The 23856-nt window shown below is 40.8% G+C and overlaps 1 protein-coding gene across 1 annotated transcript in view; it reads left to right on the top strand.

The window, feature by feature from the left end:
- Positions 1 to 23856, top strand: part of LOC311494999 (NLR family CARD domain-containing protein 3-like) — a gene marked incomplete at both ends in the record, with an annotated part of 69595 nt that overhangs the window by 10515 nt on the left and 35224 nt on the right. Inside the window, one exon of the mRNA XM_084554281.1 lies at positions 23111 to 23284. Within this exon, the coding sequence (XP_084410407.1) occupies positions 23111 to 23284 (174 nt within the window). The remainder of the gene's footprint in view (positions 1 to 23110; positions 23285 to 23856) is intronic.

Genomic DNA, 23856 nt, shown 5'->3' with positions numbered 1-23856 from the left:
AACAACGAATGCAAACACCGCGAGATCCGCCATTGTTTACACGAAGTTGACCGTGTCCGACTTGTCTGCAGCCGTTTTATGCTCCACCCCTACAGTCGGCGTAAGATCACGCTGACGTAAGCAAGTCAGACTCAGACAGGCGCAGACAAGTCGAACGCGCCTATTTATGGAATTAGAACGCTGCCATAAATCGTGCGCGCGCAATGAGACTCGCGCGAGCGCAAATCAAACATCCGCGCGCGCATTTTTCCCCCCCGAGCGCTTTTCCAAGCACTCGCGAACTATTTTGTAGCTCGCGCGCGCGCAGAGTCCGCTCGCAAAACTTTCCCCTGCTCGCTCGCGAAACTCTCCTCTCCTCGCGCGGAAAACTGTCCCCTGCTCGCGCGCGAGTTATTTCTTTTAGTGGGCGTTTTTGTCAGTGAGGGGGACGGGCCTGGGGGCATGCCAATCACCATTGTATCCCCGAATATAATTGGTTGAGCGTATTGGCCAGTTGAACAGCAGGGTACGGCAACACTACTAGGACAAACGGGACAAACCACACAGCCCCGAATGCCTGAATGACATGTATTGTGATTTGGTGTCTTGACTTGAAAGTTTGCAAAATGTCACACAGAGCAATGAACTTCAGTATGTTTGACTGAGTGCTGTCTTTCCTTCCCTCCATCGTCGACATTAATCTGATAAAATGCTGATAATTTTTTGTAACTTGGATTCTGTTGCACAACGACATTTTTTATTTTGGTAAAACTGTTTTGTTCATATTCTCGATTTAGACTACTTCTTTCTCCCTGAAAATTATAAACGTAATGTTAAAAAATCCTAAAAATAAATAAAAAAGATAGAAGGCCTGTAGTTTAGGCGTCAGCAACTCTCGATATGAGAGCAGTATATAGACGTATGGTCCATGCAGATGTGTGTCAAAATATAGTAGGCTATTTCTTATTAAAATCTTATTAAGGCAAAGATGCCCATGGACACTCTTTTTAAGAGACACAACCCTGCAAACATTTCGACGTCTAATAAACGTTGAAACAACGTCTAAACGTACACGTCGCCAGGTCTAAAAGTAATGCTGAAATATAAATTGAAACGACGTCGCGTTGCAACCTCGACGTCTTTTTAACGGTCATAAACAACGTCTCCACGACGTCCCGTTGTAACACAGATGTCTTCTAAACGCGCATTATTCACCTTCTAAAAACGATCCAGTAAATATTCTGATATATATATATATATATATATATATATATTTACAGCTGTATGTGTCGAGTTTTAGATGTTGTTTCTGCAGTGGAGTTAAAAAGAGGTTGACAAATGCAGGTAGAGAAGATGTTGACGTTGCGATCTGACGTCTTTTCAACCTTCATTTCAGCATTACTTTTAAAGCCCCTGGCTGCGTCTAGGTTTTAACGTTTGTTCAACGTCGAAATGTTATCTGTTCAAACTGACTGATTAACTGTAAAAACAATTACAGTGTTAACATATAGATAATACATTTAATGAATAATAAATGATATTATAAATATTTTTTGCTATAAATAAACACATTTATATAAATACAATGTATTAACAGAACCTACCTTTGGGGTGAAATTATAAGTTTGACAACACAAAAGTTCAATTTCTTTAAAGTTTTATTACACAAACAATCAGAACACTTGAAAAACTAAAAAATAATGAGACCAACATGATTCTTACACATACAGCTCTGGAAAAAGTTAAGACACCACTTCAAAATGATCAGTTCCTCTGGTTTTACTATTCATAGCTATGTGTTTGAGTAAAATGAACAGTTTTGTTTCATTCTATAACCTACTGACAAAATTTCTCCCAAATTGGAAATAAAAATATTGTCATTTAGAACATGTATTTGCAGAAAATGGCAACAGGTCAAAATGACAAAACAATTCTGGTGTTTTCAGACGTTGTATAATGCAAAGAAAACAGGTTCATATTCATTTTAGAACACAACACTACTTTTCAAACTTAGGAGGAGTTTAGAAATCAACATTAGTGGAATAATCCCAATTTAATCGCAGCAGTGGTCTCTTTATTTTTAGCTGTATGTGCAATAAACATAAAAACACCAACACAGTTGAAAAACACTTTGTAGGCGATCACGATCTCCTCTGGCCCCCTCTCCCTCCTATCAATGGCTTCTTCACCTGGAGTGGAGATCCTCACTCTGTCATGTGAAGCTGGATAAACATTTGAAGTATATTACTTAACAATTCTTAAACACATCTTGGAAAATTATACACCGTTTTACCATCTAATTCACCTGCGTACATACTACATACATCACATGAATGTTAAGTCATGAAACAGACATAAATTGCTTTTTGGTTATATTTACATAGGCCAAAAAGTCCCAGATAATGATAAAATAAAAACATTACATGATTTTAAATAGAAGAAGCATTGTTGATTAACAAAGCAGACAATTAGGCATTGCATTGGGAGTCACATTTTTATATTCACAATCCACTGAATATTAACATTTTAACAGCTAATCAATAGATTAGGCTACTATTGTTTTTTTTTGTTTGTTTGTTTTTTAATGAAGATAAATTAACATTTTCAAATTATCTTGGGGAAAAAAATGCATTTTCTGGACACCTCCATGAGCTCGTCTGTATAAGTGCTTCACTGATTTATGTCTGGATTTCTAAACTCCAATAGTCCAAAAATATCAGTATATTAGACAGAAAGCACACTGAAGAGCCCTGTTTATTTTAGCCGAGTGAGCAGCTAGCTTGAAATCCACTCGACAGTTAAACACATAACGCACGGTCGGTCAATGACACTTTTTAAAACACAGAAAGTTGCATATGAACCTACAGTCTATGATATGAACACATATAAACCGTCTCTAATGTTTTATGTCAACGAACTTACCGAAAACACTGTTCCGTACGTGCCGTGCTTGCTTCTCTGCAGTCGTTCCGCTGCCAGGTTTGGAGTAGAAGGTCCCGCCCTTTTCGCCTCTGATTGGCTAGAAGGGCTCTCACCCGATTGGTTGTATAATTTAATTTTTTCTTCTAGTTGGTTTGTGGTCGAGGTGCAACCTAGACCTACATTTATTTTTTTCATCAAGTTCGTTTGTGGTCGAAGCGCGACCTAGACCTATTTTAAACTCGTTTCACGCTAGAGGTCGCCCCTTAGACCTACCGTCAAGGTTGATGAAATGTTTGCAGGGTACTGTCTTTGACGTTACCTGAATGGCGGTTCGGCAACCAGCTTTTTGGTGCATTACCGCCACCTTCTGTTCTGGAGTGTGAATAAGTGTGGTTTGTCCCGTTTGTCCTAGTAGTGTTGCCGTACCCTGGTGTTCAACTGGCCAATACGCTCAACCAATTATATTCGGGGATACAATGGTGATTGGCATGCCCCCAGGCCCGTCCCCCTCACTGACAAAAACGCCCACTAAAAGAAATAACTCGCGCGCGAGCAGGGGACAGTTTTCCGCGCGAGGAGAGGAGAGTTTCACGAGCGAGCAGGGGAAAGTTTTGCGAGCGGACTCTGCGCGCGCGCGAGCTGTTTTTCTCCTCGCAGGCTACAATATTGCTCCAGGGGGCATAGATACAGGATACAAAATAGCTCGCGAGTGCTTGGAAAAGCGCTCGGGGGGGAAAAATGCGCGCGCGGATGTTTGATTTGCGCTCGCGCGAGTCTCATTGCGCTCGCGGATGTTTGATTTGCGCTCGCGGATGTTTGATTTGCGCTCGCGCGAGTCTCATTGCGCGCGCACGATTTATGGCAGCGTTCTAATTCCATACCTATTCTTCCTCCTCGCCTCTTTAAAGAGGTCTGGGAGGGCGGTGGGCGAGATGCTGAGGTAGTATCGCGAGACCCAAGCAGAGGTGAGATCGAACATGGCGCCGCACAGTTGCTGACAAACTTAACAGGACAAGCCTAACATTCTGAGAATTAAAACTTTTTTCCCGGACTAAAACAAATTATCACTGCATCGACTACCATATACTTTATACGATCCACAATTCAACTGCACCCTGGAGGATTTAACGGACTTGGAGACCTTTATCGACGTCTATTATCACCACCTGCATCCAACCATGGATAAAGCCGCCGACCCGCTCCAACCAGATTCCAAAAGAAGGAAGAGAGACTCCGCAACGGACACAGATGATCTGCACACCACCGAAGTTGAGGTTAGTGTGCTGGCAAGCATTAACAAAAAACTGGATATGCTGGTTACAATTCACGACGAGTTAAGCGATATGCGGAGAAGCCTCGAATTTGCTCACAATCAAATCGAAACCCTACAACAAACAAATCAGGAGCTTCAAACTTCAGTAACAACACTCAACCAGCAAATGCAAAATGTTACCGCAGAAAACAAACTGATGAAGGAAACAATTCTAGATATCCAAACACGCTCGATGCGTGATAACCTCATCTTCTCAGGCATCCCAGAAACATCACCCGATAATCCGGAGTTACAGCTTCAAAACTTCATGCACTCTCAGCTCAAATTACCCGCTGACCTTGTTCAAAATATCACCTTCCACCGAGTTCATCGCCTCGGCAAACAACAGCAGGATAAAACTCGACCCATCATTGCAAAATTTGAACACTATAAACAAAAAGAACTGGTCAAAAGCAAAGGAAAACTACTCAAGGACACTCATTTTGGAATGAATGATCAATACCCACGGGAAATAAATGAACGAAGGAAAATTCTCTACCCCATATTAAAGGAAAATCGAAGAAACGACATTCGTGCAGTATTGGCAGTGGATAAACTCTATATAAATGGACAGTTATTCCGAAGCTCTGAAAAAACACCATGGCTTTTCTGAATAGATAGGCAATTATGCTATATGTATACATTTTCTTTTTCTCTCTCGCACACCTCTATTAGGCCTATCTCCACTCTCTAATTTTTTTTTTTTCCTTTTTTTTTTTCTTGGTTTGTTGCTCTTTGTTATTTTCTTACTTAGCTCTCTCTCTCTCTCTCTCTCTCTCCCTCTTTCTCCTATCAATCTCAAATAAGGCATGTGCCTTTCTCTGCATAGGTCTGTTGCTTATCCTTGTCTTGTTTCGTTGTCTGTTCTTGTCTATATGTGCAAAGTCCCCTTGTATTTACGTCTTGTCTCTCTGTTTGTCCTTGTCTATATGTGTAAATTCCCCTTGTCTAGTGTCTGTTTGTTAGTTTTGTATTCATGCTTAACACCACTCCTACCTCTTAGCTTTGCTCCAAGTAAAAAACGTTGGAAAACATGTTATACGAGATATGTCTCACATCCACCCAACACCGACAAGCAAAAACACTCACGCCATATTACTTTAACCGAACTGCTCTATCCCTCTCTCCCCTTCTTCACACTCGCTTTCTCCTCATCACCTCATACCTCTTCTAACTCACATATACTAGCCCACAACTCTGATATACCTGACATACACACATGCAACCACTTAACTTGATAACATGGAATGTACGCGGCTTCCGTAACCAAACCAAAAGACTTAAAGTAATTAATCATCTAATAAAATTGAAGGCTGACGTTTGCTTCCTTCAAGAAACACATTTAACAGACACAGAATTGCAACATCTTAACATTAAACAGTTTGACAAAATATACTCCTCAACATATAATAGCAAACAAAGAGGTGTTTCTATTTTGATAAATAAAGATATTCAGTTTTCATTAAACCAATCTATCATGGACCCAGACGGAAGATTCATCATCATTAATGCAACTCTAAACCATACAACATTCACACTGGCAAATATTTATGGCCCTAACAATGATGATCCATCTTTCTTCCACAATCTCTTCTCCATTCTATCAAATTTAAATTCAAACAACCTCATCATAGCAGGAGACTTCAACACAGTCATCAATCCCACAATTGACCGCTCAAGCACCTCTGGTAATTTAAGAAACTGGCACTCCACTGATATAATAAAGCAATATATGAAGGACTATGGCCTTGGCGACAGCTGGAGAATGAGGAACCCTTCTTTAAGAGAATATTCATACTTTTCAACAGTTCATCAATGTTCATCTAGAATCGACCTATTTATCATCAGCAACTCGCTAATAACTAAGATATCGGATAACACAATCCACCCAGTTTTGATTAGTGATCACGCTCCTGTCTCTCTGTCTATAAATACTCAAACATATACTAAAGCTTCAACTACATGGCGCTTCAACACCTCTCTTCTGGAAGACCTCAACTTTACAACCCTTATAAGGCGAGAATGGGCATCCTTTCTGGAGATGAACGACTCTCCAGAAACCTCACCTGCACTATTGTGGGAAACTGGGAAAGCCGTAATCAGAGGAAAAATCATATCATATTCTTCATATAGGAAAAAACAGCAACTACAATTGGAAAATACTTTAGAACAAAAAATTAAACACCTAACAAATGAAATTTCCCACCATCCCAGTGAACCAAAACAGAAGGAACTAAAGGAACTCAAAACACAAATTGACGATATCGTACAGAAGAAAACACAATTTCAAATTCAGCAACTGAAATATAATGGCTTTCAATACAGTAATAAAGTAAACACTAAATACCTAGCAAATCTACTCCAACATAAGAAAGAGCAATCAATCATCCCAGCCATTTTGGACTCCACAGGAAACATTAATCAAAACCCACAGGATATAAATAACATATTTCGGAATTTCTACAGCAAACTCTATTCCCCAACCCAGCAACCCACCCAATCAGAAATCGACGCCTTCTTGAACGGTCTGACATTGCCAAAATTAACTGCAGAACAAACCAACATTTTAGACGAACCCCTTAGCCCTAATGAACTTACCAAAGCACTCAATAAAATTCCTAGCAATAAATCTCCCGGACCAGATGGATTACCAGCCGAATTCTACCGACACTTTTGGGATATATTATCACCAGTATTCAACAGAGTAATTACAGACATTAAAACATCCTCCACCATACCCACACACATGAATACAGCAGCCATGACATTACTACTAAAACTCAACAAAGACCCATCTCACCCTTCTAGCTACCGACCTCTCTCTCTGTTGAATACTGACTTGAAAATTATCACCAAAGCATTAGCAACCAGAATAGAAATAGTCACCCCCACACTCATTCATCCAGATCAGACCGGGTTCATAAAAAATAGACACGCCACAGATAATGTCCGCAGACTTTTTAACCTATTCAATATATCACAAGAAAGACAACAGAAAACCATTATCATTTCACTTGATGCAGAAAAAGCCTTCGATAAAGTAAACTGGTCATTCTTATTCAATACACTTCACAGATTTGGTTTTGGAGAGTCGTTCATCCACTGGATTAAAATTAGGGCTGAACGATATATTGCATTTGCGATAATATCGCGATATGATCAAGTGCAATTTTCTAACCGCAAAGGCTGCGATTACGGCTGCGATTATACCCTGCTCACGTTGTAGCGCCCGCAAAGTCATAATCACAAAACACACCTCCATTCATGGCTTCCTCCGTCATCCACCCACATTCATCTCCTACTCCAATGGAGATAATCCACCGATTCCCGCGTAGTTTGAATCCGTCCTCCAGGAAGGACATTTATGATGAGTGCAAGTCACCGGTGAGCCCCCGCCGATACCGTTCCAGTGGAGCAAGTCCGACTCTGACTGACTGACTGACTACGTTAAAAAACTTCGGTACCGTGAGTACTCGGTGTGCATTTTTGTTTTGTATGTGCCGTTTGCTGCACCGCGACGAGAGGCGCTCGTTATTTTGAGTTATTTCCTTATTTTGTGTCGGAGCCCGCGGTAAAACCCGGAGCGGAGTTTTGAGTTGTTGTTTTGTGGGGGCGCAGGTACTGGACTGAACTGTGATTTTGCGGAACACTGAAACAGACTTTTCCAACCGGACTGAACTGAAATTAAGAGACGGACTAAGGCGCACCCTTTTTTGTTTGTTTGTTTTGGCACTGATGATCATAATTGTGGTTATTATTTTGTGTGGGCTGACTGATTATTTTTTTGTTCTGTTTTATTTTACGTTGTCAGACTTGACTCTGACTGGCACCCCAACATTAAAACGAGTCAAACCCGCTACAACGTGACATGCGCGTGACATGCGCGTGTAAAACGTGTGAGCAAACGAGATTGTCTAATCACAGAGGCTGCACTCTGGTCACGTGACAGTATACTATTGTGTATGTTCAAAATACTATTGTGATTGAATTAGTCAAATAAAAATGTCAGTCATCAATTCTTGCATCACCTCATGTCATCATAACAGGTCTGGCTTCCAGGAAAGAACCGTTTCTTTTTAATCTAATACAGTGTTGGCCATACTATATGATGTATTGCTTGTCTTTGCTTAATAATACAGAAGACAAAGACCTTTAAAATCGCATATCGCATCGCAATCGCAATATTGGCATGAAAAATCGCAATTAGATTATTTTCCAAAATCGTTCAGCCCTAATTAAAATACTGTACACATCACCCAGAGCCACCATCACCACTAACGGAATCACTTCACAGAGTTTCACACTGCATCAGGGCACCAGGCAGGGATGCCCACTCTCGCCTTCCCTCTTTGCCATCTTCATTGAACCTCTTGCAGCAGCAATACGACAAAACACAATAATCAAAGGAATTCAGGTAGCCAACGTACAACACAAAATTAGTTTATACGCAGACGATCTTTTACTTTATTTACAAAACCCACAAGTATCACTTAAAGAAACGTTCAGCATTATCAGCAAATTCTCCCTTGTCTCACATTACACCATCAACTGGAACAAGTCAATTTTACTACCACTCTCAGTTGAGGCATGGGATTCTGGAGCTCAGGACACCTCCCTCCACTTTCACACAGGCAACATCAAGTACCTAGGAATTCAGATTTCCCCCAGGCTGTCAGAGCTTTTCACCCTCAACTACACTCCCCTCCTTAGGAAAATTGAAGATGAATATAAACGCTGGTCTAAACATCCACTCACACTCATTGGAAGAATAGCTGCTGTCAAAATGAAAACCCTACCCCAAATTAACTACCTTTTCTCTATGATTCCCATCACTCCTACAGATAAATGGTTCAAAACTCTCAATTCATTAACAACACAATTTTATTGGAAAAACAAAAAACCCAGAATATCACTCTCAACGCTACATAATAAAAAATCACATGGGGGGCTTGAGGCACCAAACTTCCATCACTACTTCCTGGCAAATCAATTACAATACCTAGTCAAATGGATCAATATACACAACCAGAATTACCCATGGCTGGAACTGGAACAAAACCAATGCACAAATATCTCAATTGCAGACCTCCCCTTCCATTTACAATCAATCAAGAAATACAACTTTGGCCAATGCATTACCATCCAGTCAACTCTGGCAGCCTGGTGGAAAACGATCCAAATCACAAAATCACCACTAGAATTAAACAAGTTCACCCCACTCTGGCACAACCCGGTATTTAGGATACAGAATAAAACTCTTTATTTCCCCACATGGGCACAAAAAGGAATCACACATCTTCACCACCTATTTGAGAACCACAATTTCATGTCATTTAACACGCTCACACAGAAATATGGGGTTGGGAGAGAACAATTCCTTCAATACCATCAAATTAAACTTCTAATTAAAGATAAGACGACACTTACCAACAACACATAACACAACCTTCTCAGCTCATAGATGAACTTATGGAAATCAACAACTTTAAAAAATTAACCTCACAGCTATATACAATAATCTCCAACCTAAACACAACAATAACACTCCCAACAACAAAGTGGGAAAACGACTTGGCCATCTCTCCCAACCCTGAGTACTGGGAACAAATATGCAAGAATACATTTCTCATGACCAATAACACAAACCTGCAACTTATACAATATAAAGTCATTCACAGAACTCATATCACCCAAAGTAAAATGTTTAAAATGGGACTACACAACACCGATATCTGTTCACAATGCACTTTAGGTAGCACAGACAACTATTTGCACGCCATGTGGCACTGCCAACCGGTTCACTCCTTCTGGATCTCAGTCACGGAAACACTGTCCACAATCCTGAGCTACAGAATCCCAGCATCCCCAACACTCTGTCTCATTGGTGACCTCTCAGAAATCCATATCCAGGAAAAATACAGGAATCTGTTGCTCACTTCTCTAGCTGTCGCTAAGAAAGTAGTCCTCCAAAACTGGAAATCAAAGAAATCTTGCCATATCAACCACTGGATCAATTTAATCTCAGAACACATTTCAATAGAGAAACACAACGCACACACAAAGAAGCAAATATCAGCCTTTGAAGACACCTGGTCTCCTTTTTCTGCAATCCTCAATTCCACAAAAACATAACTACAAGCCGCGTACATTACCAGACACATACCTCTCTCTTCCATCATGTATTAAGTTTATATCTTTTTTCTTTATATTTTTTTATTTTATTTTTTTCCATCTAGACACCACTTTACACATACAGCCTACACACATACAGTACATACTCATACACACATGCACACACATACACGCATCACTCACATTCGAGTATAACTTGTTTCCATACCTCTCTCCCCTCACCCTCAAACCATGACCAATGTGAACCTAAGATCAATAGCTAATATTCTGTCTTTGTGTTTGTCAACTGTCTTGTCCCTCTGTTGCCTGTCTGTTATCTTGTCATGTCTTATATGTTGTATATGTTGTTTTATGCGCTACATTGTATACTTGTCTTAGATGTATCTTATACACTATATTACCAAAAGTATTCGCTCACCCATTCAAATGATCAGAATCAGGTGTTCTAATCACTTGGCCTGGCCCCAGGTGTATAAATTCAAGCACTCAGGCATGCAGACTGTGAAACAAGACATTTGTGAAAGAATGGGCCGCTCTCAGGAGCTCAGTGAATTCCAGCGTGGAACTGTCATAGGATGCCACTTGTGCAACAAATCCAGTCGTGAAATTTCCTCACTCCTAAATATTCCACAGTCAACTGTCAGCTCTATTATAACAAAATGGAAGCGTTTGGGAAAAACAGCAACTCAGCCACGAAGTGGTAGGCCACGTAAAGTGACGGAGAGGGGTCAGCGGATGCTGAAGCGCATAGTGCAAAGAGGTCGCCGACTTTCTGCACAGTCAATTGCTACAGAGCTACAAACTTCATGTGACCTTCAGATTAGCCCAAGTACAGTACGCAGAGAGCTTCATGGAATGGGTTTCCATGGCCGAGCAGCTGCAGCCAAGCCACACATCACCAAGTGCAATGCAAGGCGTCGGATGCAATGGTGTAAAGCACGCCGCCACTGGCCTCTAGAGCAGTGGAGACGCGTTCTCTGGAGTGATGAATCACGCTTTTCCATCTGGCAATCTGATGGACGAGTCTGGGTTTGGAGGTTGCCAGGAGAACGGTACATTTCAGATTGCATTGTGCCAACTGTGAAATTTGGTGGAGGAGGAATTATGGTATGGGGTTGTTTTTCAGGAGCTGGGCTTGGCCCCTTAGTTCCAGTGAAAGGAACATTGAATGCTTCAGGATACCAAAACATTTTGGACAATTCCATGCTCCCAACCTTGTGGGAACAGTTTGGAGCGGGCCCCTTCCTCTTCCAACATGACTGTGCACCAGTGCACAAAGCAAGGTCCATAAAGACGTGGATGACAGAGTCTGGTGTGGATGAACTTGACTGGCCTGCACAGAGTCCTGACCTGAACCCGATAGAACACCTTTGGGATGAATTAGAGCGGAGACTGAGAGCCAGGCCTTCTCGACCAACATCAGTGTGTGACCTCACCAATGCGCTTTTGGAAGAATGGTCAAAAATTCCTATAAACACTCTCCTCAACCTTGTGGACAGTCTTCCCAGAAGAGTTGAAGCTGTAATAGCTGCAAAAGGTGGACCGACATCATATTGAATTCTATGAGTTAGGAATGGGATGGCACTTCAGTTCATAGAATGAGTAAAGGCAGGTGAGCGAATACTTTTGGTAATATAGTGTATGTGTTGCGTATTTTACACGCATCTCACTGTAAGTGGTGTTTTAATCTCCCCTCCCCTTATGTATCCTGGGTTCCACTAAAAGGGTTGTATGGTTACGGTAGGACAAAATAATGTACCTTTTCTTTTTCTGTTTGCTTTATTAAAAATAAAGTTGTCCTCCGAAGAGGGGGGGTGGTGGCGGGGAAAAAAAAAAAAAAAAAAAGAGAGATCTGGGAGACTATTGGACTTAATGTCCAAAAAATCATAAATAGCAGTCTTGCTTCAGGTGTTGTCCCAGCATATTTTAAAGAAGCAGCTGTGGAACCACTGCTAAAGAAACCAAATCTAGACACGTCAGTTCTCTCTAATTATAGACCCATCTCAAAGCTTCCAATCATATCTAAAATCTTAGAGAAAACGGTACTTGTACAGCTGCAGTCCTTTCTGGAAGTACATGGCATTCTTGACATCTTTCAGTCTGGCTTTAAAGCTTTACACAGCACTGAGTCTGCACTTTTAAAGGTTTTTAATGATCTTTTATTAATTACTGACTCCGGTGACTCTGCCATTCTTATGCTTTTAGACCTTACTGCGGCTTTTGACACAGTTGACCACACTATTCTCATGTCCCGTCTTGAGCACTGTGTGGGTATCAGGGATGCTGCCTTGGAATGGTTCCGGTCATATCTGTCCGAGAGATGCTTTTCAGTAAGGCTTGGTGACTCTGCATCGTTGTCTGCCCCCTTGTCTTGCGGAGTCCCCCAAGGCTCTATTCTTGGGCCCATCCTCTTCTCCTTATACATGCTCCCCCTTGGTTTAATTTTTAAAAAACATGGCATCTCCTACCATTTTTATGCGGACGACTCCCAAATCTACCTGCCGCTTAAGAGAAATGATAAGAGCTCCCTGATACCCTTACTCGAATGCCTTAAAGACGTTAAGGCATGGATGGCTTGTAACTTTTTAAACTTAAATGAAGAAAAAACTGAGGTTATGGTGTTTGGTCCCAGTCGCGCCTGTGGTGTCTCCTCTATAGACTTGGGCTCCCTGCAGCCATATGAAGAACCCATAGTCACTAACCTTGGTGTAAAAATGGACAGTGATTTTAAACTTGATAAACAGATAAACTCAATAGTTAAAACCAGCTTCTATCATCTGAGGCTTTTATCTAAAATTAAATCTGTTGTATCTTTTAATGATTTTGAGTGCTTGATTCATACTTTTATCTCGACCCGTTTGGACTACTGTAATGCACTTTACACTGGCATTAACCAGGCCTCTCTCACTCGCCTGCAGTTAGTCCAAAACGCGGCTGCTCGTCTCGTAACAGGAACTCGTAAGCATGACCACATTACCCCGATTCTTGCATCCCTCCACTGGCTCCCTGTCCATTTTAGAATAAATTTTAAAATTTTATTATTTGTTTTTAAGTCACTAAATGGTTTGGCACCTCAGTATATCGCCGACCTTATACATGTCTATACCCCACCGAGAGCATTGAGATCTGCTGATAAACTGCGTCTTGTTGTGCCAAAAAGTAGGCAAAAGGCCAGGGGGGACCGTGCTTTTTCAGTGGTAGCTCCTAAGTTATGGAATGAGCTACCCACCCATGTCAAAATGGCCCCCACCCTGGATACTTTTAAATCTCACCTAAAAACTCATTTTTATTCCCTGGCTTTTAATATAGCATGAGAATTGTGTGGCCTCTGTCTGTCTTTTTACTGTAATTTTGTGTTTTTTAGTGTTTTATTCAGATCTTATGGTTTTCTTATTGCTTTCATATGTTTTAATTTATTGTATTAACTTTTACTTTCTTTATTTTACTGTTGTGTATCTGTTGTGCAGCACTTTGGTAACCTCTTTGTTTTAAAAATGTGCTATACAAATAAAGTGGATTGGATTGGATTAGATTGTCTGGGACACAGTTAACTGGGACAAGTGTGAGTTCATGCCATTGACTAACATGTGTCCTACTTTCTTGAAATCTTTGCCATTTAAATGAGCTACTACTCATATTAATTATCTTGGCCTTAAGATCTCCAGAAACCCCAAACTTTTACTGAAATTGAATTCTTTGGATATGGTGGATAAACTTAAAGCCAGTATTAGAAACTGGAAGTTGCTCCCTCTCTCAATGATTGGCTGCATTAATGCCATTAAAATGGTGGCACTTCCAAGGTTCTTGTATCTCTTTCAAAACCTCCCTGTTTATTTGCCATTACATTATTTTAAAAAACTAATCCAATGTACAGAAGTGTTCTATAAACTCCAGATATCAGTTCATTCAGTTTAAAATCATACATAGACTGCATTATTCCAAAACTAAACTTAATAGAATATTTTGATCAGTGTCTTCCATGTGTCATAGATGTAACAGAGCTGAAGGTTCACTCTCACATTTGTTCTGGTACTGCCCAGCACTGGACAACCTTTGGAGCGACATATTTAACTGGTTCTCTAGGCAATATAAAATAAATATTCAACCGGACTGTAACCTGGCTATCTTTGGTTCTTCTGGAAGGATATCAACCCTCCCTTCCCACTGTGAGCAGGTTCTCAAAATGGGCATGGTAGCAGCCAAAGAACTGATTTTACTTCATTGGAAGTCTCCATCAGCACCTTGCTTTAAGAGGTGGCTCAATGAAATGGTTTTTGTTTCTAGGATGGAACAGATTCACCTTAGCAGATGGAGTGCACCAACTTTTTATGAGAAAGCATGGAAGCCATTTTGGCCTTTCTTGATGAGACCTAAATGATCAGTTTGTGAATTAGACTGCTATGTGGTGTTGGTTTACGTGTGTAACCTAACCTGTTACCTGTCATACGTCAATCATTTCATTCCTGTGTTGTCATTGGTTATCAAAGTCACGAGCCCATCAGTCAATGAATTGTGTAAGTGAGGGACTAATGGTGCAGGTTAGTGTGATGTGTAGTGAGCATGCAACAAGAGAGACAGACGCTATGGACCAGAGAGCTAAGACGGAGGCATGGTGGTGTGGGGAGCATTTAAGTTATGTGGTGGAGGTTGACTACTCGTTGGTCCTGATATAAACTTCTGTGTGACCTGAAGAGGTTAATATGATGCGTCTGCTTGTATCTTGTTCTATATCTAACTGTTCTAGTGTAAAGGGTTAGGGTTAGAGTTCTAGTTTTCAGGCCCCACCGCGCACAAGCTTCATCAACAGGCCTGCAACGGTTCAAATCTCATTAATAGAGTGTGTTTTATAAATGAATGTGTTTGGGCCACAGGTTAATATTGAGTTTAGAGTTGTGAATTAAAGCACACTGTTTTAAAGGTGACTTGAAGATCCTAAAGAGATCAGAGTTAGTTTTAAGAGTATCTTACAAATAGTTTGTTCTTTAAGTTAAAGGAAAGGTGTGAAACCAAGAGAACCTGTGGATTTTATTTTGAAAACCTCTTTATGTACATATTGCATTTTATTTTTACTGGACAATCAAAACCTTTACATTTTATTTCATTTAGTAAATAAATACCTGAGGAGGAGGATTATTGCATTTAAAGTAGAGTTGTGGTCATTTATTAAAGTAACCTATATTATTAGAGTTACATAGGTTATACAAGTGACATATAAAATAGTTGTATCTTTCTACAAGGAGCCCAGTCTCATAATATTAACCACTCTAGCTTTATATTTAACTACATGGGACCTGGGTTAGATATGTTTTAGTTCAAACTGTTATTAAAAGTGTTAAAATAACATTTCATGAAGGTTAAAATAGTTTGATGAATGGGTTAAAAATGTAATAAATAAGTTTGAAATGTTTTTTTTAAAAGACACAAGTGCATTATTAAATCTTTCATTTTATTTTGAAAGAGCTCATGGTGAGAGAGGAAGTACCAATGGAGAAAGAGGGTAATACTGGTCCCTGATTGGTCAAAGGTGTGTGATTGGTGGGGTCAGACCGGAAGAGAGAGTGAGTGTAAAAATGAATTAGAGAATGAACGAGAACGAGGAGGCTCTCCGTAGACGGGCTCTGGCATGGGTTTCGGTCGTCGCTTTTTGATGACGAGCCGTGGTTTTGAGCACGTGAAGCGGAGAGATAGAGGAAGTTGTTCATGTGACAGAGTGATATCGTTTAGTTTTTGAGTAAAAGGGAGAAGTTGGTTGCGGGGTGCCGGCCGACGGCCTGTACAGGTCCGGTATACGGTGCTTTGCGCTACTTCTTCTTGGCTGGTGTGACTGAGATTTCTTTCTTTCTTTCTTTCTTTCTCTCTTTCTTTCTCTCTTTCTTTCTCTCTTTCTTTCTCTCTTTCTCTCTTTCTTTCTTTCTTTCTCTCTTTCTTTCTTTATATTATTATTATTATTATTATTACTATTATTAGCTTGTGTGGTGCTGGTAGTCTTTATAGGTGTATGGCTGTTGATTCGGAGGAGAACGGAGGAGGTAGGCAGGGTTGGGAGAAAGTGGAGAGAGGGAAACGTGGTCGCTCTCAGGAGAAGGAGGGAAATAGGGTGGTGAAAATGGTGAGGGCCGAAGAGGAATTACGGGTCATTTTCAAGCTGAAGGATCAGGTGGGAGGAGGGTTTAGAGCTATGAATCCTCTTAAAGTTGCTGAGTCTCTAAGGAGTGTAGGGGAACGGTTGGATGCTTGGATCTTGCCCAGTGGAGCAATGCTTCTGTTGTGCAGAAATATGGATCAAATTGGGAGAGCTAAGAAAATTGGGAAAATATCAGGGAAAAAGGTGGAGGTGATCATTCCTGAAAAGAAAAATGAGTTAAAAGGAGTCATTTATGGAGTGTGTGCTGACATATCAGAGGTGGAAATTAAGGAAAATATAAGAGGGGGAAAAGCAACAGATGTGAAGCGGTTTAAGGCCAAGGAAGGTGGAACTAAAAATACCCCAGTGTTGATAACTTTTCATGAAAGTCTTCTTCCAGTTCGAGTCTTTATAGGATGTTTGTCTTTCCAAGTCAGGCCCTATCAAAGACCTCCTTTGCGGTGTTTCAAGTGCCAGAGATTTGGCCATATGGCGGCTTCCTGTAGGGGGAACAGGCGTTGTGCTAAATGTGGAGAAGATCATGACATCCTGAATTGTGAGCAACTGGCTTCTAAATGTTGCAATTGTGGAGGAAACCATTTGGCTTCAAATAAAGAGTGTGGACACTTTCTAAAAGCGAGACAAGTTCAGGAGATCAGAGACCAGCATAAAATCTCTTATGCAGAAGCATTAAAGAAAGTGGAAATGTCAAAGGCCTCAGGCCCAGTTGTGAGAATGCCTTTAAGCGGTCCGGTGGTGTCCAGGCAGCAACCTCCTCAGGTTCTATCAAGGCAAGAAATTGTAATCAAAAAGGAGGCCCTCCTGGCATTTATGGTTGATGTGGTCTATGGTGCTCGGGAAAAGAAAACGAGGTCAGATGTTATTAAGTTTGTGTCTGAAGCTGCAGTGAGATTTTTGGGAGTAAAGGATTACTCCCCTCAGTTACTGCATGAGTATATGAGGGTAAGTCAGGAGCAAGCAGACCAGAAGTTAAGCAGCCAGTCTGAGAGGGGGGATGAGGATGAGGAAGAGGAAGACATGAATGAGGGTGACCTGTTTGAAGATATGGATGATATTTAATCTTTTCATGATGTTTAGCATCCTCCAATGGAATGCAAGAAGTTTAATAGCTAACGGACAAGAATTTAAGAAATTAGAAATTAAATAATTTGTAGTTCCAGGATATATATGCCTGCGCAAAGATAGGCCTGATCAATCAGGGGGTGGGTGTGCAACTTTTGTCAAATCAGGGATCCAATATAAAGTCTGCGAGTATGAACTATCTCTTGAATGTCTAATAGTTGAAGTGTGGAGTCACCAGGGCAAATTAAGTGTAGTTAATTTTTATAATCCCTGTAAACCTTTAGGCTTGGCTGAACTTGAGGAGCTACTAAATAAGATATCTCCCCCTCTTATTTGGGTAGGTGATTTTAACGCTCATAACCCTATGTGGGGAAGTCAGGTAAGGGATGGGAATGGTGCTGTAGTTGAAGAATTGTTAGACAACAGTAGGCTAGTAGTTATGAATGATAGCAGACCAACTCGATTTGACATAAATACTCTTAAAATGTCTTGTCTTGATTTAACCATTTCATCTCCAACCCTAGCACGAGTAGGTGAGTGGGATGTACTGGGGAAGCATTCAATGGGTAGTGACCATTTTCCAGTCTTAAGCCAATTTGGAAGATCCTTAATAGTGGTCCAGGGGGAATTAGGTAAAAGTTTTGATTTTTCTCGAGCAGATTGGGGTAAATTTGGGGTAGAAATTGGAAAAAGTTTAGGGGAAATCAATAGTGAAGAATCTATTGATGAGTTTAATGATTCCTTAAGTAAAATGATTTTTGAGGTGGCTTTAAGGACAATTCCATGTAGAGGGGTTCCAAAGGCTCGAGTAATTGTTCCGTGGTGGAATAGTGACTGTGATAAGGCTGTGAAAGAGAGAAAACAAGCTTTTAAGCTTTTGCGCAGAAACCCAACTCAGAATAATAGTATAAAATTCAAACGCTGTAGGGCAAAGGCAAGGAAAATAATAAAAGATGCTAAAAGAAAGTGTTGGAGGGATTTCTGTGGGACCCTGGGACTGGATACCTCTGTCGGGCAGGTTTGGTCAAGGATTCATAAAATGTCAGGGAAAATGGTGAGGTCACTAATACCAGCCCTGTCTGATGGTAGTAGTGAAGCAGTCAATAATATGGAAAAAGCAAATATATGTGGCAAAGTTTTTCAAGAGGTACATAATTCCAAGTCTTTAGGGGATTATGGTTTGATGAGGAGGGAAGACATCTTGAGAACTGAAGGATGGAAGTTAAATGTTGTATCTTCAGAAAATGAATTTCTTAATGTATTTTTCTCTATGAAAGAGCTTAAACAAGCAATTCAAGCAGGAGCTAAGACCACTCCTGGTTAAGATAGTATCAGTTATGAAATGCTTCAACATTTAGATGATGTAGCTTCGGAGGAAGTTCTGGCTTTGTATAATTATGTTTGGGAGGCAGGTGTTTTACCTAAAGTATGGAAACATGCTGTTGTGATTCCTGTCCTGAAACCAGGGAAAGACCCCTCTTGCCTGTCGTCATATCGGCCTATCGCTTTAACAGCCGTTTTATGCAAAGTAATGGAAAGAATGGTAACAAATAGGTTGGTTTATTTCCTTGAGACTAAAGATTTTTTTGTGAATTATCAGAATGGGTTTAGAGTTGGAAGAAATACTATGGATTCCATTGCAGTGTTAGATCAAGATGTTAAAAAGGCCATTATTAACAAAGAAGGGGTAATTGCTGTGTTTTTAGATATTGAAAAGGCGTATGATTCTATGTGGAAAGAGGGGTTACTAATCAAGCTCCATGATGCAGGTGTTAAAGGTAGGATGTTTTATTGGATTAAGGATTTCCTTAACAATAGATCTATTCAAGTTAAAATTGGGGGAGATCTCTCTGACATTTTAAACATTATAAATGGAACTCCACAAGGATCAGTTATTAGTCCTGTCCTCTTCAATATAATGATTAACGATATATTTTCAAGAGTTCCTAATCATTTTGGGAAGTCTCTGTTTGCAGATGATGGGGCTATCTGGAAGAGGGGGAGGAACTTGCATGCTCTTTTTCATCAGATTCAAAAGGCTCTGGATCAGGTTGTTCAGTGGACTAATGATTGGGGCTTTAGAATTTCATCCTCCAAAAGTAAATTTATGATTTTTGGGAATAAGAGGAAAATTCCTGCCTTGAACATTTTGCTGTATGACTGTCCAGTGGAAAGAGTTAAAGAGTTTAAGTTTCTCGGTCTATGGATAGATGAAATCATATAGAGAAAGTTGTATGTAAGTGTGAAAAGGTGATTAATATCCTTCGATGTCTTGCTGGGAGCGACTGGGGTGCTGATCGAGATACTCTAACTATGATTTATCGTGCTATGATTAGATCTATTCTGGATTATGGGTGTGTGGTTTTTGGTTCCGCTTCCAAATCTGTATTATGTAAACTGGACCGGGTTCAGACTAAGGCCTTGAGAGTCTGTAATGGAGCCTTTAGGACGACTCCTATTCCTGCTCTACTTATTGAAATGAGAGAATTACCACTGGAAATCAGGAGGAAAAAGTTAGGGCTCCATTACTGGGCTAAGCTGAGTTGCTCAAGTTCTAGTTCTGCCTCAAGGTGTCTGCTAGAAAGTTCCTGGGAGTTTTCCGGAAATGGAAAGAAGTGAAATTTTTTACATTGTATAAAACAGTTGGCGGGGGATTTTGGAGTAGAATGTCAGAGAATGTCTGGGCATGTGTGGTCTCCTGTCCCGCCTTGGTTTCTTCCTGAACCTGAGGTTTTGCTGTCTCTCCTCGAAGAAGGGAGAAATAGTGAGTGTAAAGATGTGAAAATGATCCTGAATCAGCTTGAAGGATTCGTGAACATTTTTACTGATGGGTCAAAGGATCCTGTCTCGGGGAAAACTGGGGCTGGGATTTTTGTTGCAGATGAGAATCTTCAATTCAGCATTCGCTTATCAGACAATTTATCTGTATTTTCAGCTGAAATGTTGGCAATTTTAAAAGCTTTGGATTGGATAGAACAAAATAAGCCTCAGAACAGTGTTATTTGTTCAGATTCTGCTGCCGCTTTGGTGGCTCTAGTAGAAGGCTCCTCTAGTGCCCGTCCAGATCTGGTAATGGAGATTCTGTGTTGTCTCTTAAGAATTGAGAGATCAGGATGCCATGTATGTTTTATGTGGGTGCCTGGACACTTTGGGATAGAGGGAAATGAAGTTGCTGACAGGTTGGCTAGAGAGTCATTGTCTAAAGAAAATATAGAATTGAATGTCATGTTGGGTAAGAGTGAATGTGTGAGTATCTGTAATGTAAAACTTGAGTTGCAGTGGCAGAATGAGTGGAACCAGGAGCAGAGGAGAAGGCATTATTTTTGTTTACAACCCTCAGTAAAGTGTAAAAAATTGAGAAGTATGTTTGGGCGGAAGGATGAAGTTGTTTTAACGAGGCTGAGGCTGGGGCATTGCTGTCTGGCCAGTTGCTTAAAAGTCATAGGTAAGCATGAGAATGGGTTGTGTGAGTGTGGAGAATTGGAGACGGTGGTGCATGTGCTTCTTTCTTGCAAGCTATATTCCAGTCAGAGACGACAGCTATTTATAGACCTGTATGATCTGGGTCTGTCTGTGATTTCTTTTCGAGGTATCTTTGCATCAGGAGAAAAATCTAACTCCTTTGGGAGGGCAGTGTTAAAATTTCTGCACTCTGCTGGATTGTATATGAAAATTTAGTTAAGTAGTTCTGGGTATGACCGGTGGAGGGCAGCATTACGCTGGATAGCGTACAGCCTGCCGGAAATCAAGAAGAAGAAGAAGAACGAGAACGAGAGACGATCGGAACGAGCGCCGACGAGTCACCTGGCAGTAATGTAATGTAATGAGATAAAGTGGTAGTTTCAGTATCTAGAGGACTGTCTGCTCCACATTCTGGACCTGGACAGCTGAGCTACGCCTGATTGGGGACAACTAGAGACATTTCTGCTCCAAGTTTCTTTGGAGTTGTGCACGTTTCGCTAGCTTCTTCTTGTCATTAGCATTCGCTAGCTAAGTGAATGGAGCATTAGCCGCTGCGTAGCTAAAGCAGCTAACTCTGTGGCTGAGCCTTGCTGTTTCTACACGGGACCGTGAGGATTTATCTGGAACACTGCCGGTACCGGGACAAGTTGTCGGTCGGACGTCGTCTCAGGCGGGTTGCCTGTGGAGACTCCATCTTTCTTTCACCTGTCTGCTTCCATATTGGGCCATTACCTTCAGCCTCGCCCTTTCATCACAGACTCGGACTGGATCAACTTCATTTAAATCACCAGTGTGGGAACACTTTGGTTTCCCGGTGCAACATAACGGTGATGGCACGCGAGTGGTGGACCGGACAAAGACTGTCTGCCGACGATGTTTGGCGGAGGTGCGGTACGTCGCTGGAAACACATCAAACATGCTAACGCACATAAGACGGCATCACCCCGATATGTCTGTCACTGGTGCGAGGAAAAAAAACGTGTGTGCAACAAGTTAGTTGAGTTAGTTTCTTCTAATCAAGTTACCAAAGTTGCCAGTTGCTACCTGACTACCTCAGTTTATCCCGACAAGAAATTGTGCTTTTTCTTTTCCTCTGTATGAACAAAATGAATGAATGGTATGAGAACCCTCCTAATGCATTTGTTGGATGTTTGATTCTAGTTTTTACTTTTACAACAGGAGGTGGTTTTTAGTGTTTTCACTCTATTGGTGTCTGTTCAAAATCAATGAATAAAGCTAGTTTTCTACATGTGTGAGTTTTTGTTTCTTTTTTCCTGTTGGACCGAACCGTGACTTGTGTGGACCGTTACACCCCTATCATTAACAGAGTTCTTGGTGTCACTAATCATTCTTTCTGTCCATACTGTCTGTGGAGACATCCCCTTCTAGTCTGACTCCAATGAGACAAGATGGAGGACAACATCCACAGTGTTGTTGTGTGGATGAATGATTGTAAAGTTGATCTTCAACTCATCTTGTTCTTCAGCACATCCAGTCAGTATCTCTGTGTTTCCACAGTGTTTCCTGCTGAGCTGCAGTGGAGGGACAGGAACTCAAAGAGGAACTTTGATTAGTGTCAGTCAGACTGCTGAAGCTTCATATTAGTGTCAGCTGAACAGTGGAGTTGTGTTAGGAAGAGACCACTTCACAGTCAGTGTGGACAGCAGGAATCTGAAGAACTCTGTAATGTCCATATGACATGTGACTGTTGTTGGAAGACACACTTGAACATGTCAACTTGTCCTTTAACATTTGAATGACACAAACCTCCTGAGACACCAAATCCAGGAAGAAGAAGGTCCTGGAATCAAAGAACTAATCAACAGTTTGTAGTCCAACATGTGTGAGGAGGAGATATTGATCCTGTAATGAGGTCAGCAGCATCTTATTGATCTGTGTTGACATGAATAGTTGTCTGAATGTTGTGCTGACGTTTGGATGATGTCTGTAGAAGGCTGACATGATGAAGATCCACAATAACACAAGGACAAAGTCACTCTACTCATTTTAGAGAACAGCTCATTGATCAGGACACATTTCAGACCTCAACACATCTGATTGATCATCAATCATTTCATCTTTTATTCTTTATTCAGATTGAGTTACTGTAGTTTGTCAGAGATCAGCTGTGATTCTCTGGTCTCAGCTCTGAAGTCCAACCCCTCCCATCTGAAACATCTGGACCTGAGTAGAAACAACCTGAAGGATTCAGGAGTGAAGCAGCTGTGTGGTTTTCTGGAGAGTCCAGACTGTAGACTGGAGACTCTGAGGTGAGTTCACTGTCTGTTACTGTTGTAGATCTGATATGTTTAATCACCAACTGAATCTAATTTATTTTAAATAAAATGTTATTGTTCCTCAAAATGAAGACAAATACAAACTCATTTAAATAACTGTATAATGTTGAGCTTCATTCATGGAGTGAAATTAGTCTCAAAATGGTCACAAATGCATGTTCCATGATCCACACGTGAAACATTCACTAATGCGTACCTAGCTATCTGAACGTGTGTGATTGTTTTGCAAATTCACAAATCAGATGGTTCAACTTCACAAAGCTCATCCTTTTCGTTTTCAAAAGACTTCCTGGCTTACGAGTGTCTAAGCCTACGCATACGGATCAGCAGATACGGACAGATCAGGCTGCGCACGCACACGGAGTTTTGAGACTATTTTCACGCTGCTCAGATCCACAGATCCACAAATGCATGGTGCCTTTAAGTGTCACCGGGAAAATGGGAAATCTGGAAATTCCTTTTGGGAAAATGAATCTTTACTGATATAACTCACTTCTCGTTTAGTTACAACACTGAACTCAACAGAGGACCACGTAGATATTAAT

This window comes from Chelon labrosus (genome assembly GCF_963514085.1).
Source record: "Chelon labrosus genome assembly, chromosome: 10".
NCBI classification, from domain to species: domain Eukaryota; kingdom Metazoa; phylum Chordata; class Actinopteri; order Mugiliformes; family Mugilidae; genus Chelon; species Chelon labrosus.
The sequence above is the reverse complement of the archived record's forward strand: the minus strand, read 5'-3'. Positions and strand labels throughout refer to the sequence as shown.